Source organism: Leopardus geoffroyi, chromosome D1 (assembly GCF_018350155.1).
Source record: "Leopardus geoffroyi isolate Oge1 chromosome D1, O.geoffroyi_Oge1_pat1.0, whole genome shotgun sequence".
In the NCBI taxonomy this organism is placed as follows: Eukaryota; Metazoa; Chordata; class Mammalia; order Carnivora; family Felidae; genus Leopardus; species Leopardus geoffroyi.
In genome coordinates this window covers 98,792,602-98,811,654 of record NC_059329.1, presented here as the reverse complement: position 1 = coordinate 98,811,654, position 19,053 = coordinate 98,792,602, and the positions used below count along the sequence as shown (strand labels likewise).

The window sequence follows — 19,053 nt, the reverse complement described above, 5'->3', positions numbered from 1 at the left end:
CAGTGATGAAGAGGAGTAGTGAGAGGAGACATCCTTGCTTGTTCCTGATCTTTGGGGGAAATCACATAGTTTCTGATCATTAAGTATGATGTTAGCTATAGGGTTTTTGTAGACATTTTCTATCCAACTGAGATAATTCTCTCTTCCTAAGTTTCTGATAGTTTTTATTGTAAGTGTTGGGTTTTGTCATAAGGTTTTTCTATCTGTATCTATTGGTATGATTATTTGATTTTTCTTCTTTGTCCTGCTGATATAACGGATTGTATTTATTGATTTTCAAATGTTGAGCAAGGCTTCCATAGCTGGGATAAATCCCACTTGGTCATAGTATATAATTTTTAAAATATATTATTGGATTTGACTTGCTAATATTTTGTTGAGGATTTTTGCCTCTGAGATACCAGTCTATAGTTTTCCTTTCTTCACCGTCTTTGTCTGGTCTCAGTGCTGAGGGTAATACTGGCCTTATAAAGTGAATTTGGAAGTAGATCCACTTAAGTTTTCTGTAAGAAATTGTAGATTTGATGTAATTTCTTCCTTAAATGTTTGATAGAATTTAGCAAGTGAACCCACTTGGGTCTGGTGCTTTCTGTTTGAGAAGGTTATTAATGATTAATTCAACTTAGTAAGTATATGCCTATTCAGATTATCTATTTCTTCTTGTGTAAATTTTGGTAGACTCTGTCTTTCAGGCAATTAGTCCATTTCTAATAGATTACCAAATTAGTGGTCATTGAGTTGTTCATAGTAGTCTTTTATTATCCTTTTAGTATACATGCATCAATAGTGATGGCCCCTCTTTTATTTCTGATACTAATAATTTGTGTTTTCTCTCTTCTTTAGTTAGCTTGGCTTAAGGTTTATCAATTATATTGATCCTTCTAAAGAACCAGCTTTTGGTTTTATTTTTTTCTATTGATTTCTTATTTCTAGTTTCATTGATTGCTTCTCTAATTTTTTTTTCTTACATTGGATTTCATTTGCTCTTCTTTTCTTATTTCCTAAGGTGGAAGCTTAAATTATTGATTTTAGATCTTCTTTTGTCTTCCCAAAGAAGATTCTTTTTTAAAAACTATTTATTTATTTTTGAGAGTGAGAGTGCACAAACAGGGGAGAAGGGGAAAGGGCACAGAGGGGGAGAGAGAGAGTGGGGGGCGGGGGGAGAGAGAGAGAGAATGAGAGTGAATCCCAAGCAGGCTCTGTGCCATCAGCGCAGAACCCAACATGGGCTCAAACCCACTAACCACAAGATCATGAGCTGAGCTGAAACCAAGAGTTGGACACTCAACCAACTGAGCCACCCAGGTGCCCCTATTTTTCTTCTCTTTTAATGTATACATTTCAGTGCAGTACATTTCCCTCTAAGCACTGCTTTTGTTGCATCTAACAAATTTTAATAAATTGTATTTTCATCTTCATTTAGTTCAAAATATTTTAAAATTTCTCTTGAGATGTCTTCTTTGAGCCATGTGTTATTTAAAGTGTGTTGCTTAATCTCCAAATATTTGGGGATTTTCCAGTTATCTTTTTGCTGCTAATTTCTAGTTTAATTCCCTGTGGTCTGACAGCATACTTTGTATGATTTCTGTTCTTTTAAATGTGTTACCGTGGGTTTTGTGGCCCAGAATGTGACTGTCTTGGCCTAGGCTGTTTTTCAAGGAGAAAGTTACTACAGAGTCTAGGGGCTTGGCATTTGACCTTAATTCTAAAGTTAAATGCTTCTGTCTCTTGGCCCTGGCACATAATTTGGACTAGTCTCTTACAAAAGGACCTGTATCTTTGACTTGTTGATTACAGAGCTATACCTGTAGAGAAAAAGCATATAGAGGTGGAATAAATGTTTAAAATTATTTTATTTTATTTTTTTAATTTTTTAAAAAATGTTTATTTATTTTTGAGAGAGAGACAGAGCATGAGCAGAGGAGGGGCAGAGAGGGAAGGAGACACAGAACCTGAAGCAGGCTCTAGGCTCTGAGCTGTCAGCACAGAGCCCGATACGGGGCTCAAACTCACTAACCATGAGATCATGATCTGAGCTGAAGTCAGGCGCTTAACCGACTGAGCCACCCGGGCACCCCTAAAATAATTTTAATGGTAGCCATTTGTTAGACACTTACTACTTGCCATTGCTTTACATTTACTGGTTCAGTAAGTTCTCTCAATGACCCTATAAATTGTCAGCATTATCATTATACCTGTTTTACAGGTAAGACAACTGAGGTTCAGAGAGACACATAGTCATACTGCAGTAGATGCTAGCAGGCAGTATCCAAATCCGGTCCATCTGATTCTGAAGCCTGTATTCTCGGACACCATACAAAAAACAAACAAACTACAAGCCATAATATCCCAGTTCAAGCTAGTCTTTCATCCATGACAGAAGTGGGAAACTAAGTTTGCTAAGAGAATATGTGTATAATGCTATACCTTTGATTAGTTTCTTTCCAAAATCAGTATCACTAACAGTTCTGGTGACTTTAGCAGTGGGCATTCTAATAGTGGTGCTTCCTGAGAGCACCTATTTTGGAGTTAAAAATGTAGGCTATATTTATTTAGCTTGGCGGTTTCTGACCAGGGATGATTTTGGTCCCAGGGAACATTTGGCAATGTCTGGAGACAATTTTGGTTGTCACAACTGGGTGAGGGGGTAGTGGGCAGAAGCCAGCAATAGTGCCAAACACCTTACAAAGCCCAAGACCCACCACACCCCCTAAACAAAGAATTATCTGGCCCAAAATATCAGTAGTGGAGGCTGAGAAACCCTCAGTCTAGCTTGTCTATCCTGTTATTACTGAGAAAACCTCGAGGCCTCAGAAATCTCTCCACAGTCTCTCAGGATTTAGCTTCTGAGGCTAAGTGCCTCCTATGTAAATACTTCGGAGCTCAGCCCATTAACTCATTCTGGCACATTTCCTATACCTTAAGCTTAGTGGCCAGAGGCCTACTAAATGGTTGGGGCTTTTTAATAGGGTGATACTTTTTCTTCCTGATGTTTCCGAGAGACAGGCTCAGCTGGCTTGCAGCTCTTGCAAAAGAGAACCTGGTGACAATACGCTAATCTGTTGCTGGCATCTTTTCCTCCTAATCTATGTTTACATGGCACTGAAAATCGACTCCCTGGTGCCAGGCTCCATTTCTTCTAAGCGCTCTGGCACCATTGGCTGAGAACACCTCCCCAGTCTCTTCCACACAGTGCTACCATACATGTTTATTATATTGCACAGCTGTTCTCCAGAAGACATTTCTGGAGGCGTGGACTATACAGTAGCTTCTGGAGCCAGGGGTTGGAGTCTTAATCATTATGTTCCCAGTTGCAGATCCACAGCACTCTTAAAGCCTCTGGTTTTTCCTTCCTTCCTCCCTCCCTCCCTCCCCCCCTTCCTTCCTTCCTTTCACGTTTATTTATTTTTTTAATGCTTTTTTTTTTAATTTTTTTTAACGTTTATTTATTTTTGAGACAGAGAGCATGAACGGGGGAGGGGCAGAGAGAGAGGGAGACACAGAATCGGAAACAGGCTCCAGGCTCTGAGCCATCAGCCCAGAGCCCGACGCAGGGCTCAAACTCATGGACTGCGAGATCGTGACCTGAGCCGAAGTCAGACGCCCAACCGACTGAGCCACCCAGGCGCCCCCTTTAATGCTTTTTAAAAATTTTTTTTTTCAGCGTTTATTTATTTTTGGGACAGAGAGAGACAGAGCATGAACGGGGGAGGGGCAGAGAGAGAGGGAGACACAGAATCGGAAACAGGCTCCAGGCTCCGAGCCATCAGCCCAGAGCCTGACGCGGGGCTTGAACTCACGGACCGCGAGATCGTGACCTGGCTGAAGTCGGACGCTTAACCGACTGCACCACCCAGGCGCCCCTGCTTTTTTAAATGTTTATGTATTTTTGAGAGAGAGAGAGTGTGTGTGCACAAGTGGGGGAGGGGCAGAGAAGAGAGGGAGACACAGAATCTGATGCAGGCTCCAGGCTCTGAGCCGTCAGCACAGAGGCCGACGTGGGGCTTGAACCCACAAACCACGAGATCATGACCTGAGCTGAAGTCAGACATTTAACCAACTGAGCCACCCAGACTCTCTGCATCTGATATTTTCCTTAACTGTTTTCCTAATTGTAGCTCCCATCCTCTCCCCCAGATTTTAAGCTCCCAGAATACGGAGTCTGTTTCTTCAGTTTATTTTCTATCCTTCAGTTTATTTTCTACTCTCTTGCTATTAGCAACTAACATTCCATTCACCATCTATTGAGAAATCAATTTACCTTCTATTATTTTGTGTTTTATGCTTTTGTACTAAAAGTTGGAGGACAGAGGCCCCTGGGTGGCCCAGTCGGTTGAGCGTCCGACTCTTGATTTCGCCTCAGGCCATGATACAGTTGTGAGATCAAGCCCCAGTCAGGTTCTGCACTGGCAGCTCAGAGCCTGCTTGGGATTCTCTTTCTTCCCCTCTGCTCCTCTCCCTGCTCTCTCTCACTTTCTCACACACACAAAACAAATAATCATTAAAAAAAAAAAGAGAGAGAGAAAGACTCTCTTAGCTAGGCTTGCTTGCTCCATTAAAAAAAAATTTGGAGGACATGATAACTACAATGGTGTGAGAGAGACTAGTGGTTGGAGGGCAATATCAGCCATCTAGATAAGCAAACCAGGGAACAATTCATAAGCTTAGTGATCTTGAGCCTGGATTAGAGTGAAACTGAGTAATTCTTTCCAGGGAAGTGGTAGACCTTAGAACTTAAAAGTTATTTTCATTATCAAGGGGGCCTAGCAAAATCAAGAAAGTTCCTATTAAGAAAATCCAGTAGGGGCACCTGAGTGGCTTAATTGGTTAAGTGTCCGAATTTGGCCCAGGTTATGATCTCACAGTTCATGAGTTTGAGCCTCCCATTGGGTTCTCTGCTGTCAGTGCAGAGCCTGCTTTGGATCCTCTGTCCCCCATCTCTCTCTGCCCCTCTCCCCTGCTTGCATGCACTTTCTCTCTCAAAAAAAAAAAAAAAAAAAAAAAAAAATATATATATATATATATATATATATATATATATATATATATTTTTTTTTTTTTTTTAAGTCCAATACGTAGATCACCCCCTTCAAAACCCAGAGAAGTTCAGCAAAGTTCCCAAGTCAGGTGTAATTATTATAGGATATTCTATAAAGGTTAAAATTATGAGGAAAATAGATTTACCTTATTTGAGTGATATGCCACAGGGCCCTCAGTAGGGGTTTGAGGTCAGTGAGCTCACTGTCAGCACTGCCAATGCTATCTTTCTCAGGCCTTCCGGGAGATCATGACCATTTGGATCTATGTCTTTGTAAGATTTTAGAGAATTTTGTTGTGGGGGTATTGGTTTATCTAGAACAGTATTTCGGAGCCCTTGCAGACATTTTTTTCCAATCATCCCCCCTCCCGTGAAATTTTAATATTACAGATATGCTGTATATCTGTCACACACTGCAGTATTTTGGAGGCAAGCTAGTGATTGCACTAAGATTTCCCCATGAACCAATTTTCACCCCCACGGGGGCAATATTGCCCATGTTGCGAATACGTAATCTAGCAATATTATCATCTTGGAAATGAACTGTTATTTTTACCTTTCTTTACAAATTGAAACTGGGACAAGGACACTATCAGTAAACTAGTGTTGAAAAGAGTCTTCTTATGTAGTGGCTTGCTGCAACTGGAGAAGAGTGAGAACGGTACTTTTCTGGCTTGTATGGAGGACATTTTCTCTGAACAGCCTCTTGACCATTTGGGGAAAGAACAGGAAAAGACCAGGAACGGCAGACAGACCAATCAATGCAGCTCACCAAAAGGAAGACAAAAGTACAGGTGACAAAACCGTTTTGCCAGGGATATGCTGAGGAGGAAGGTGGTGAAACTGAAGAATCTAGGTATAAAATAGTCTGTTGTTCCAAGGCTAGTAAGCTCTAACCAGTTCATTTTCTTAAAGTAGGAGGTGATTTGCAGCAGAGAATACCATTTAGGTTGTCTAGCATGCAACAGTGTTCTATTCTCCCAAGAGGGTTTGGCTTGTCTGATCAAAAGGGTGGTTGTGTATGAAATGCACCTCAGAAGGAGGAGGAGGAAATGACATGTTCATGTAAATGAAATACAACTGCAAATTAAAGTGTCACCCTGTTAAAAAAAATCCATTTTTCATTTAATTGGTTTCCAAAGGAAAAAAATGTCATACAGAAGTGTATATCTGAGGGAAAGTTAAACCGTGAGATGTTTCAAGTGAATTCGGATTCAAGGAAGTTCTCACAGGGTGGGGAGAGGAGGGGTTTATAAAATATTGCCCTAATAAAAATATTCTGATACTGAAAAGCTAGGCTTATAAATTTCTGCTGTCGTTACATGCCAGGGGTCCAGAAGAAATTAGCAAATATGACCTCATTTGTTCTTTACCGTCTCTATGTATCTAATCAGCTGTATACTGGCTGCCTCTTCCCTGGAGGAAGCTTCCTTTTGTGATGTTTTGTTAGGGAGAAGGTCATGTACAAAGGAGGAGACACTTTCTCCCAAATAGCTCTGCTTACTACAAAGACATCCAGGAATGAAATGCTTTTCTGTAGGTCCTTTCTGTGTTAATGTTGTCCTCCCATTTTTCACTCCCCCCGCCCCTCAATTTTATGAAAATTTATCTTTCTCTTTACACTGAGAGCCTACCAGACAAGACATAGATGTTACCTGCCACATTGTTGGCACCAAGGACATGTTAAATAATCATGGGAGGAGCTGATTAATGGGATTATGTTTCCAGTAGAATTGTTCCTGAGAGGCATGTCTGGTTTCTCTTTGAGATGGGGATTTAGCAGATGGTTCTTCCTCTTCCCCCTCTCCTGCTAATCCCAGTACATGTTGTTTTATGTTTGCAGAGGAAACATGGATAAAGACTATAATGTGCTCTCTTTGTCTTCTCCCCCAACCAGGGGCAGTGATTGGTGATGGACAGTCTGCTGTGGCCAGTAACATTGCCAACACCACCTACCGGCTCCAGTGGTGGGACTTCACTAAGTTTGACCTCCCCGAAATCAGTAATGGTAAGCCAAAGTAGAGCTGGTAGTGGTGGAAGGGGTGTCTCTTATTGGTGGGTCAGAACTCAGAAGCCCATGGAGCACTGGAGTTCTCATGATATTGTTGAGCAGCTGATTGCCAGTTTCTGCAGTTTCTCAGTTTCTACAGTTCTCAGTCGGTAGTCAGCAGACATGTTTTGAGCGCCCACCCTAAGCAGCGAACCATGGTGGCTGTGGTGCCAAGGACAGTGCCAAGATGGACACAGAGATGAAGGGGTCTCTACTCTGGAGAGTTCACCAACTAGTAGCTCATTGTCCTAATAAGCCTCAATGTTTAGGTGGAACTGAGAAGAAAAGAAAGAGCAAGGAGTTTAGGAACTGAGAGCTAGCCCTTGTGACCCTTGAGGAGAGACTGTGGTGATGTTAAACTCATTTGTTAATCCAGAACTGGATGGAACACAGTGAATGGATGGAACACAGTTGGTCTGTGACTTACAAACACATCTGTCTGATAGTCCATTTTCCCAGCTTCCTGGGAAGTCCGCAATCCCATGTCTCAGTGGTTTATCACAGCATTTTAAAGAACTTCACTTTTTATCGAATGAAGGACTTCTGAGAAGTAGCAGTTCGGCCTCTGCTTGAATACTGCAGATGACAGGTCACACTGTCTGACAAGATGGCCTAATCCATCACTGATAAGTTCCTGTTATTGTTCCCTTCCTGTTATTTCCTCCCATTGGTCCTGGTTCTACCTCTGAATCTCCATAGAATAAGTCTAACGTACCTCTTGTGATGGTCCTCCAACTATTTGAAGATAAATTGCCATTTTCCTTTCCTAAATCTTTCTTCTCAGGCCAGATTTCCTTCCTTGAGATTCCTTTTACTGATCCTGGTTTCCAAATCCTTGACAATTTTTCTCATTTTCCCTTTTGATTTTGGGGGGCCAGAACACAGTTAAAAACTCCAGATGGGAGCTGTCCAGTATGTAGCACAATGGTGGTTTGGATAGTGTTGATTCAGCATGAGATTTCAGCAGCTTTTTCTGAAGCCACTCTTCAGTTTGCGGTCACTTCAAATTCTTTGATAGTTAATTAAGAAACCAAGACTACTGTTCTATACTTACTTGTACACTTGAATCTTTAAAAACCAAAACAGGTTTGGGGCACCTGGGTGGCTCAGTTGGTTGAGCGTCCGATTTCAGCTCAGGTCACGATCTCACAGTTCATGGGTTCGAGCCCCGTGTCGTGCTCTGTGCTGACAGCTCAGAGCCTGGAGCCTGTTTCAGATTCTGTGTCTCCCTCTCTCTCTGCCCCTCCCCTGTTCACGCTCTGTCTCTGTCTGAAGAATAAATAAACATTAAAAAAAAGTTAAAAAAGCAGGTTTGTATTTGTTTCTATTAAATGTGATCTTAATAGTGTCAATTGCAGTTCCTGGCTCCTCCCTCTCAGTGCCTTTTTGAACTTTGATTCAGTACTTTTCTCTCAGTCTTACATCATCTACTAATTTGATAAATATGCTTTCTCTGTCTTCCTTTGGATTACTAGCAAAAATGGTGAATCAGTCAGGACTTTATACCAGTCCTTGTGTTATGTTGCTGTGGACTTTCTCTGTGTCAGTTTTGGTTCATGAATTAGCACCCAGGCATGATGATCACAACTGAAGCCCACATTTAAAAAAAAATCTTGTCTACAAGGTATTGTAAGAGTTTGTCAGATGCTTAAAATAATCAAGATGTTCTCTGTGGCATTTCCCAATCTGCCAGTCTTGGTATCCTTGTCAGACCATGAAAATAAGGTTAATTTTTCATGTCCTAATCTTAATGAAACCACAGTAGCAATCATTTATTTCTAAGTACTTATAAGCCACATGTTCAATAATCTTTTTGTTTAAGTCTGCTGGGAATCAGCTGCAATCTACTTTTTCCTTTATTGAATACCAGGTTTGCTTGTTCAGCTCCAGATTTCTGACCCAGATCTTATTTGCCATAATTTATTTCAAGTTATTTTGTTTATATTGTTTACTTTGTGGAAATGTATTCAACATTCAAAATTTTTTAAACTATAAAATCATATTACAGTGGAAAGTTTACCAGCCCTGCTCCCAGGTGCCCACCACTCCTCCCCATAGGCAGCCACAATTAGCAGTTCCTTCTATATCTTTTCAAGGATACCTTATGTGTGTATAAACAGGCAAATGCAAATGTATGTTTTCTCACCTTCTGTTTGACCCAAATGGTAACATGTTATACATACTCTTCTTTCTGCACTTTGCTTTCGGTACTTTATAATGTATGTTGGTCATCTTACATATCAGTATATGAAGAGTTAACTCTTTCTTTTTTAATAAGTGCCAGTATTCCATTGTCCAAATGGAGTCTCTTGGTTCCATTTTTTAACCATTTTTCAAACAGTCTTCCTCTGAGGAACTTTTAAATTGTTTTCAGTCTTTCGCCATACAAACCATGCTGTAGTTTGTTGTTTTGCATACATGCAAGAATATCTATAGGATAAATTCCTAGGAATAGAATTGTAGTTAGGAAGAGTACATACATCTGTGATTTGGGTAGATGTTGCTAAGTCACCCTCTGTAGGGTTATGCCGATTTCTACTCTCCCCTGCAGCCTATGTGAATGCCTGTTCCCTAAACTCTTGCTGGCAGAATGTGTTAACCGTATTTTTGGATATTTGCATTTCCGATAGGTAAAAAATAGTATGTAGGTATTTTAAGTTTGTATTTCTTATATTACACCAGGTTGTGCACCTCTTTATACACTTAGCTATGTGTATTGCCTTTTCTTGACCTATCCATGTGCTTTACCTGTTTTTCTATTGTGTTGCTGATCTTTTCCTTATCTGGTCTACAGGAGCTCTTTCTAAATCAGAAAATTAACTTCTAATAGGAGCTCCCTGGTTGTCATTTGTCTTTTGACTTTGCTGAAGGTTATTTTTGTCATAGAACTTATTTTAAGTAGTCAAAATTATCCAACTTTCCATTTATGGTTCCCAGATTTTGTGTCATCATTAGGAAGATCAGTTAGTACTTTTGTATTTTAGTTCCTTTACCTTCAAGTCTTTGATTCACTAGAAGTTTAACCTAGTTCCAAATAAGCAGAATATGATCCAGCTTTTACTCCATATGGCTACTCATTTGTCCCGAGTTTAATGACTAATGCATTTGTCCCCATTGATTTGGAATGTCACTTTCATCCTATTTTTACTTTCCTGTGTTTATTTAGATGTATTTCTAGACTATCCATTCTATCCTAGTGATCTGTGTGATTATTCATGTGAGAGTACCACATGGGTTTGTTTTGAGGCTTTGTGTTTTAGAATCTAGACCCATCCCCTGTTGTTGTTGTTGTTGTTGTTGTTGTTGTTGTTGTTGTTGTTATTTACGTAGGCTTTATGCCCAGTGCAGAGCCAGACACAAGGCTTAAATTCACAACCCTGAGATCAAGACCTGACCTGAGATCAAGAGTTGGATGCTTAACCAACTGAGCCACCCAGGCGCCCCTCTTATTTCTTTAATCCAAATTATCCTGTCTGCTCAAGTGGTTTTGTTTTCCTGTATGGACTTTAAAACTGTTTTACTTCTTCCCTTCACACCCCCTCCGCCCTGAAAAAAAACCCTGTAGTATAATTATTGCAATCACATTAAACTTATAAATTAACTTAAGGAGATTCAACATCTTTATGGTATCTTTTTAGTAAGAATGTGGTATGATTTTCCATTTCTCCAAGTTTCTCTTGTGTTGTTAGGAATGTTTTCTTCATATAGATCCTGCAGAATTCTTAAGTTTACTATTATAAGCTTATTTTTTAAATCCTACTGTCTTACTGAATTGTTTACTAATTATAGTTGTTACTCAGGTAAATCTCATGGATTTTCTAGGTGTGTTATCTGTAAGAAGTGATAATTTTACCTTCTCCATTCCAAGTTTTACATTCGTGATTTCTTTCTCTTCTCTATTTGCATTGGCTCCTATCAGTACAATGTTAAATAATAGCAGGCATCTTCATATTCCTGATTTTATTAGGAAAACGTCTAGCTTTTTCCCTATAAACATATTGCTGGCTTTTAGGTTGAACCAGAACTAGTTTACCATTTTAAGGAAGTCATCTATTCCTATTTTATTGAAAGTTTTTTTTTTTTTTTTAATTTTTTTTTTTTTTCAACGTTTATTTATTTTTGGGACAGAGAGAGACAGAGCACGAACGGGGGAGGGGCAGAGAGAGAGGGAGACACAGAATCGGAAACAGGCTCCAGGCTCTGAGCCATCAGCCCAGAGCCCGACGCAGGGCTCGAACTCACGGACCGTGAGATTGTGACCTGGCTGAAGTCAGACGCTTAACCAACTGCGCCACCCAGGCGCCCCTATTTTATTGAAAGTTTTTATCGAGAATGGATTTTGAATTTAGTCATGGCCTTTCAGCATCTATGAAGATGATCATATGTTTTTTTTCCTCTCCTTTGATCTAATAATAAAATCTTCATATTAATGGATTCTGTAATATTGAACCTGTCTTTACATTTCTTGAAAAAAAAAAAAAAAAAACACCTGGTTGGTGGAGTATTCTTTAATGTAAAATTCTTTTCATGTAGCTTACTAATAGACTTTTTTCATTGATTTTTGCAAGTGGGATGGCCCTGTCCTTTTTTATAATATCTATGGATTTTGGTGTCAGTATCATGCGTGTATTATAAATATAATTTGGTAGGTTTTCTTTGGAGCAGTTTAAATACTATTTGAATTGCTTATGCTTTTGTATTTTAAAGGTCTGGGCCTAATGTCTGTCTGTCTTTCTTTCCTTCTTTCTTTATTTCTTTCTTTTCTTTCTTTTCTTTCTTTCTTTCTTTCTCCCTTCCTCCCTCCCTCCCTCCCTCCCTCCCTTCCTTCCTTCCTTCCTTCCTTGCATAGAGGGAGGTAGTTCTTTGATAACTTTCTCTGTCAACTGTCCTATAAGGGGATAAGCACATGAACTCTTATGACACGCTGTCCAGGTTCAAATCCCTGGTCAAGCCACCTTCCAGCAGTATGACCTTGGTTATTTAATCTCTCTCCACCTTCATTTCCTTGTCTATAAAGTGAGAATTATAATAGTGCAAACCTCATAGGGTTGTTCTGAGAATTATATTGTTAATAATGTCAGACATTCTGAACATTACCTGACATATAATAAATGGTCAGAAAGTGCTAGCTATTTTTATCATGTCTTTTTCTAGGAAATTGCACCATGATTCTTTGAGAGTATGGCCATAACTCTATAAAGTCCCACCTGCCCCCATCTTTAGTACACTGGGATATGTATTCTCCATCTATGGAGAGTAATGTTCATGTAAGTAAGATATTGCTCTCACCCCATTGCCTTATCTGTAATGGGCTTCCCATCCTTCTCAAGCATGTTGTTTCTACCCAGTTGCAGGTCATTTGCCTTGATAGGAAAACAAAACCTTCAGAAAACGGGCATAGGATATGTTGCTGTCGTAGCTTTGATGGCCTTTTTGGTTGTCCCAATGTGTTTTGTATAAGCCTTAACTTGTTCCAACTACAACTTCCTATAATTCTCCTTCTGTGTTTCTTCTTGCATCTTTTGATTACAACTCTTGTAAAACCTGAGTTGATCAGAGAGTTTCATGTGGAACTGGATTGGCTCATTTAGTTTGGCTCATGCATGGGGTTAGAATTCTGCTTTTTAAGAGTGTCCTATTTTTCTTAGAGTTCTGACCTTGGAAAACAACTGCTGTTCTGGTTGCTTAGGGCGTATATGTCTAATTATAGTCAGTGTTCCTTCCCATGGTATTACTCTCTAGAATGATAGTCACTTTTACCTGAGTTGCCTGTGGTTTGCTGGTTGGTCTGAATGAACTCTAGTTACAGTTTGCATCTTCACTCTTGATAGATTCAGCTGTGAGAAGAGTAAGTAGGGAATTTCTTTTGCTGTAGGATTCATTTCTGAACACCACGTACCTCTCTGTCGATGGTAGCCTTTGGCTCTGGCACAGCCTGTGCCTGCCAGCCACTGGGCTTGAGTTTTACTCATGTGTTCAGCAGCCACTATATTGCTGGTCATCTGACTTACCCGAATTGCATTTAACTTTTTTCTGGAGTTAAAGATTCTTGCCACATGTTTCTCTCAGTTGGGATGCAAGATTAATGAATTCCTCTTTGTAAAGTTTAGAAGCCGGTGAAAAGGCCTCAGACGTGTAGATAATTTTGAAAACACTTTCATGAAAAAGTAGCTCATTAGATTCACTCTTTTTTTGTTTTTAACATTTATTCATTATTGAGAGACGGAGACACAGAGCGTGAGCAGGGGAGGAGTAGAGAGAGGGGGAGAGACAGAATCTGAAACAGACTCCAGGCTCTGATCTGTCAGCACAGAGCCCGATGCGGGGCTCGAACTCACAAACTGTGAGATCATGACCTGAACCGAAGTCGGTTGGTCAACCAACTGAGCCACCCAGGTGCCCCTCACTCTTGTGTTTTAAGAGTGAGCTCTTATTGGGTAAAGAGCGTTGGTCACTAGGTTTTCCTGCCAGAACTGGCCTTCAGAAATCCAGTGGCTGATTGGTGTAAGGCAGACCATACCACAGGAGATGGAGCGATTGGTGCCTTCAGGGAGGGCTTGCAGTGTCATACGTAGTTCTGTGAGGAGGTCTTATTCTGCAACCAGATGGGCTCAGAGCCAAAAGGAAATTTCCCTGCTGATTTAAACCCCTTTGAGTTTTCCAAATCAGTATCTAATGCATTTGCAAAAGCACTGCAACTGCTAATCGCTCCCATGGCCTCATCTGGCCAGCCAGCAACAGGCTACAAATCGATCTTTGTACAAGGTGTTTGTTTATAATTTATGGAGCTGATAGGAAGGCAGAGCCATCTGCTCCTCCAGGCATCAGTATTTCTAACCCCTCCCATTCCCTGCTAGGGCATTTTCACTTGGAAATCATTTATAATTAGGAGGAGATTACATTGCGGAGTCTGGAACATGGCTTCCTGCTGTCTTCTGCATCATTTTTTCTCCCCCTGGAGCTGCCCCCTGAAGCTCTTAAGCAGCTTTGATTTGAAAAATCCTTTCTTTCCTAACCTTTATTTCCATTCTGAGCTGCCCCATCACCCTTCCCCACGTGTGTTTTTGCCTTTAAGTGCAGGGCAGGTTGCTGGAGCTACAGCTCAGGGATCAAGGACTGTTTGGTAAGGCAGCAGTTTTCAAGTGTGGTCCCAGACCAGCAGCATCAGAGGCATCTGGGAACTTGTTAGAAATCCAAATTCTCAGGCCTCACCCGAACATTCTGTGTTTTAATAAGCCCTCCAGGTGATTCTGATGCATGCTAATACTGGAGAAGCACTGTGATAAGGCGAGGCAGAGAGCAGAACAAAGATTTCTACTGGTGTGTGGGTTGCCAGTGCCTTAGGCTTTATTTCACTTCACCTTTTTCTCTACCTGCTTACATTATTGTTCAGTCCAGAAAGGGTGAGTTGTCCTCGTCATGAGTGCATTACTTTCCTGTGGCCCCAGGAAACAAGAAACCTCTCCCTGTGTAAATTAACTCATCAAAATTTCAGCCTCATGAGGAGAAGCTACACAAGTGAATTGAAGCAGTGACCACTCACCATTGTAACTGAACATTTCCATTTCCATGTGGGAAATTAATAGACAACGGGCAGCAAATGTAAGCCACTAATTGGAACTTTGAAATAAAAATGAAATTGTAAACACACCACCCAGTGCTCGCAGAAGTGAAGCTACCAAATCACTGTGTGCCTGCCACATCCCCTTCATTAGGACAGGAGTGAAGCCCCGGGTCACTAGCTGCACAGTTGCTGCGATTAAACATACGCCTGGAGAAGCTCTGCCTGAGTTTTCGGCATTCTCCTTTCATTTGTCATTTGCATGTCTGTCTGTGAGCTCCCTGCAGTGACTGGGAGCACTTGTGAAACTGGGTGGAGTTGGTGGGGAAGGAACAAAATTTGGGAGGTGGCCATTGATTTGGATTCATCATAATGTAGTAAACACAAACACAGTGGCTTGGACTGGAGGCTGACAAAATGCTTTTCTGTCTATACGCCCAGTTTTTCAGCGTGTTAGAGCCAGGCTTTCCAGAAGAAGGAAAACCTTACTTGTACTCTCCTTGCCACCCTGGCTCCCCTTAGGAATTAATCTGACAGTAAGCAGTTAAGTGCTTTTTATTTTACGTTGGTGGTGAGTTCTGAGGGTCACTATAGATTTCTATATGTTCAACTGAGTTGTATGTGAGCACACGTGAGTGAGATCTATGTATCAGGGAGATAAGAAAGCCTACTTTCATAAAATAGCCATCATGCGTTTTTAAGATATTAAATGTGGATAAAATGGTAATTGTGCAAAACTGTTTTAAAGTTTGTTATAGTCTCAATTGTCAGTTTCTTTTTATCTTTCTGAGGGTTGTGCCAGCCTCAAGTTTAGAAGATCAAGATGGACTCACTCCCGAAGCTTCCCCCATTCCTTTGTTTTTTTCTCTTTTTTATATATCGCCAATTGGAATCATGTGTCAGCCTAGGGAAGGAGGAAAAGATTGTCATTTTTTGGCACCAGGCTGGGGACCCTGAGTAAGGAGCAGACGGTCTCAGTGCTAACTAGATAAATCTAGCCACACAGGCTAGAGCAGATGGTGGGTTGGAAGTTGAGCAGTACAGAGCCCTAATGGTGATAGCAGTGAATATTTGGATGTCATTATTTTATTAGTTAGCAAACAGAACCATCCTTGTGGTCCCTCCTCGGTTTTATGTGTAATGGTGCTGTAGGTGTCAGCCCCCAAGAGTTGGCACAATAGCCTAATCAATGTGTTCTGATGTCTTTTTTGATCTACTTTGTCGTCTCTGTAACTTCATTTACAACACACAGGGAAAGGAGGATGAATATAGAGTATTAGAAATTACTGTGGGTCTCTGAGCCCCTAAGCCTTAGGCCCCTGAAAAGCAGTTCTTTGTTTTGTTTTCCTTAATTTCATGGGGGAACTTGCCCTTGACCTTCCTTCCAGGGCAGGCCTTTTGACTTCCTGGAATAGATCACCTGGAATCTGGTGAGTGCAGCTGAGCTTGAATTTTTTTTTTTTTTTACCATAATGCTTTTGACAGTGGACATTCAAGTAGTCTCCTTCAAATAAGAGAAGGACTGAAAAGTTTGTTTTCATGTGCACTTGAAGTAGATCTAAGTGAGACAAAGCCCAGAGGAACTTGGTCCCTTTGGATGTGTTGTGCCGTTCTGCTTGTGCCCTTGGTGTGGGCATTCTGCTCCCAAGCTCACATCAAGGGTAAGCTGCTTCCTCTTGGCAGGGAATTACACAGTGGGCTTCGGAGATTCAAATGAAAACCCAAACAAAGCGTGCAGGCACAGGACCAGTGCTGGCCAACATCTCAGTCCTGTCACATGGAGCAGATCCTCCCCACATTCTTCCACCACCCCCACCCCCACCCTACTCCCTCCTGCTGAGCCTGCTGCCTGGCTGACCCTGTGCATAATTCTTTGTAGCTGCCAAGTACAGACTGAGGCTGCCCCTGGCTGTTTGCTTATGGTATTGGTAAGGCCTACGGCATAGTGAGAAATGAAGAATTCTAGCCATCCAGCCACAGCTGGGCTTTGTTTCTCTTTGTCCTCTCTTGTGGAGTTAGGAACAGGTGTTAGCAAGGACCTGTCCAGAAGTCTGAAGTCTCTAAATGTTCCATTTCCCTTAAATGAGAAAGTAAGGCACAAACTCATGAAATGACTTCCTTCTCCAATGTCGCATAGCAGGTGTGCAGTAGGATCCTCACCCCAAGGAAGCTTTACCTGTATCACCTTTCTCTTGGAATCAGTGGTTTTGCATTTTCATTCATCTTAGTTTTGATCTCTTGGACAATAACAGCTGCTGAGTGGCTCTCCAGGAACAATTTTTAATAACTTTTTCCATATCTAATCTCTCAAATGATGTTTCCAAAGTGTGAGCTAAGACTCAGCAGGTGGTTGTGATTGTGTTGACTATCTGTCGTTTCCTATTAAAATGGTAAAAGAGACATACCTTTCCAGTCTCTTGTGTTGCTTCTTCCGTGAAATTTTAGTTTGATTGACAAGGCAGCCTTTAGCGTTTCTAGAGAGGGTTCAGGCCCTTAGGAAAGCCCCCAAATTTCTTGGCCCAGAATTTTTTACACTATCAACTCCAAACTTTCTTACCCTCTTTTCTTTCTTTGTCTGATGCAGCCTCCGTGAATGTGCTGGTGCAGAACTGCAAGATCTACAATGATGCCAGCTGTGACATTTCTGCAGATGGCCAGCTCCTGGCAGCTTTCATCCCTAGCAGCCAGAGGGGCTTTCCTGATGAAGGCATCCTGGCAGTGTACTCCTTGGCCCCCCATAACCTGGGTGAAATGCTCTACACCAAGCGATTTGGTAAGGGAAAGAAAGCCCAACCTAGTGACAGAGGGATGCCGGTGCCTTTGCATGGGCATTCCTAGGTGAGGCATAGCTTAGGTTGGAGTACTGGTCATATCCTGCCCCTGCCTCCTTAGGGCACAGGCCAGAGGAAGATTGCTTGGCAGGAGTCTTGGCTGGTAGCATTACAGAAGAATCTCAGAATAAGAGTCCTTCCTGCCATGACAGCATCACCAACATGCTTCTGCCGTGATGGCCATAGATAAAGGAGGAGCTTTGGTCATGGCTTGGGGAAGCTTATACACCGTGAGGCAGTTTGGCCTTGTGTATTAAAAGCCCCTAAAATGTATGTTCCCTTCAATCCAGGAATCCCACTTCTAAGGAAATAATCAGAAAACTATACAGAGATTTATGTACGAGGATGTTCACAGCAGTGTTACTTATAGAGAAAAATGTCAAATGGTGAAGAATTGCTTAAATAAATAAAGGTGTCTTGATAGGGTAAAATACCATTCTGGCCTTTAAAATGCTCTTATAGAAGAATATTTAATGGTGGAAAAATGGTCCTAATGTATGAAGTGAAAATAGATTTCAAAATAGTATTTTCAGTATGGTACCAATTTTTTTAAATGTGATTCTATGATGACAGTGGTGAGCATTTGTTAAGTACTTTCTGTATGTCAAACACTGTATTCAACACTTGAGACACCTTCTCATTGTACTCCTCACTGCACTCCTATGAGAGAGCCCCTGGGTAACCAAAGACGCAAACTGAAAATAAAGAGAAAACACTGAGAGGGAACATTATTGCCTTGTGATGGCAAGAACTCTGGGAAACATCTCTCTGTTCTGTTGGCTCTCAGGTCCCAATGCCATTTCGGTGAGCCTGTCCCCAATGGGCCGATACGTAATGGTGGGCTTGGCCTCGAGGAGGATCCTGCTGCACCCCTCCACAGAGCACATGGTGGCCCAGGTCTTCAGACTGCAACAGGCCCATGGTGGCGAGACCTCCATGAGGGTGAGTGCCACGGCTTATGCCTCCACTGTCGGGCAGCTCTCCAGGATTGGCAGGGTAGTGAAGGGCAATGGTGTGATCTCCCAGCCTAGACTAGAGGTAGCATGTTCGTAAAGAGTAAGGAAAGACTGCAGTCCGGCCCATCCATGACCAGCTTTTGGAAGCTCCGGACTATTAAAAAGCAGGAACTTTCTCACACCCTCGTTCCTGAGCTGAGCTCCCCAGAGGCCTGAAAGTGTCTTTGGATGAAGACCAAACTGAGTACCTCCTTACCTCAACACGAGACCTTTAGTCTGGAGATACATAAAGGACCCAGTGAAATATTTATGCTTATTTAAAAAAATTTTTTTTGAAGAAGCAAACTATAAAAATTGATAAATGGTATACTATGAAATGTTCTTTTCCGTGGGTTGTAATCATGTTGGAGGATGAGGCCTTTCGGTAGCCGCTGTGCTCTTAATCATCTCGTCCATTTCACTACCAGAGAAAGGTCCTGTTGGGCCCCTGTCTTGTCTGAGGTGGACCTCTCTTATACTGCCGTAAAAGCCTTCTGGGCATCATGGGGTTAGTGGCCTTCTGAACTCAAGCATACTAGCTTCTGACTGAGTTCCCATGGGGGCTGATTTGCTTTTGC

At 41.5% G+C, this 19,053-nt stretch overlaps 1 protein-coding gene across 14 annotated transcripts in view; it reads left to right on the top strand.

Moving 5' to 3' along the window:
• Positions 1–19,053, top strand: part of AMBRA1 (autophagy and beclin 1 regulator 1) — a 179,825-nt gene that overhangs the window by 130,196 nt on the left and 30,576 nt on the right. For all 14 annotated transcript variants that reach the window (XR_006714434.1, XM_045486706.1, XM_045486707.1 and 11 more), the window contains 3 exons: positions 6,936–7,046; positions 17,234–17,422; positions 18,268–18,422. Coding sequence is in view for 13 of the 14 variants with exons in the window: in XM_045486706.1 (XP_045342662.1) it covers positions 6,936–7,046; positions 17,234–17,422; positions 18,268–18,422 (455 nt within the window). In the remaining variant the exon portion in view is untranslated. The remainder of the gene's footprint in view (positions 1–6,935; positions 7,047–17,233; positions 17,423–18,267; positions 18,423–19,053) is intronic.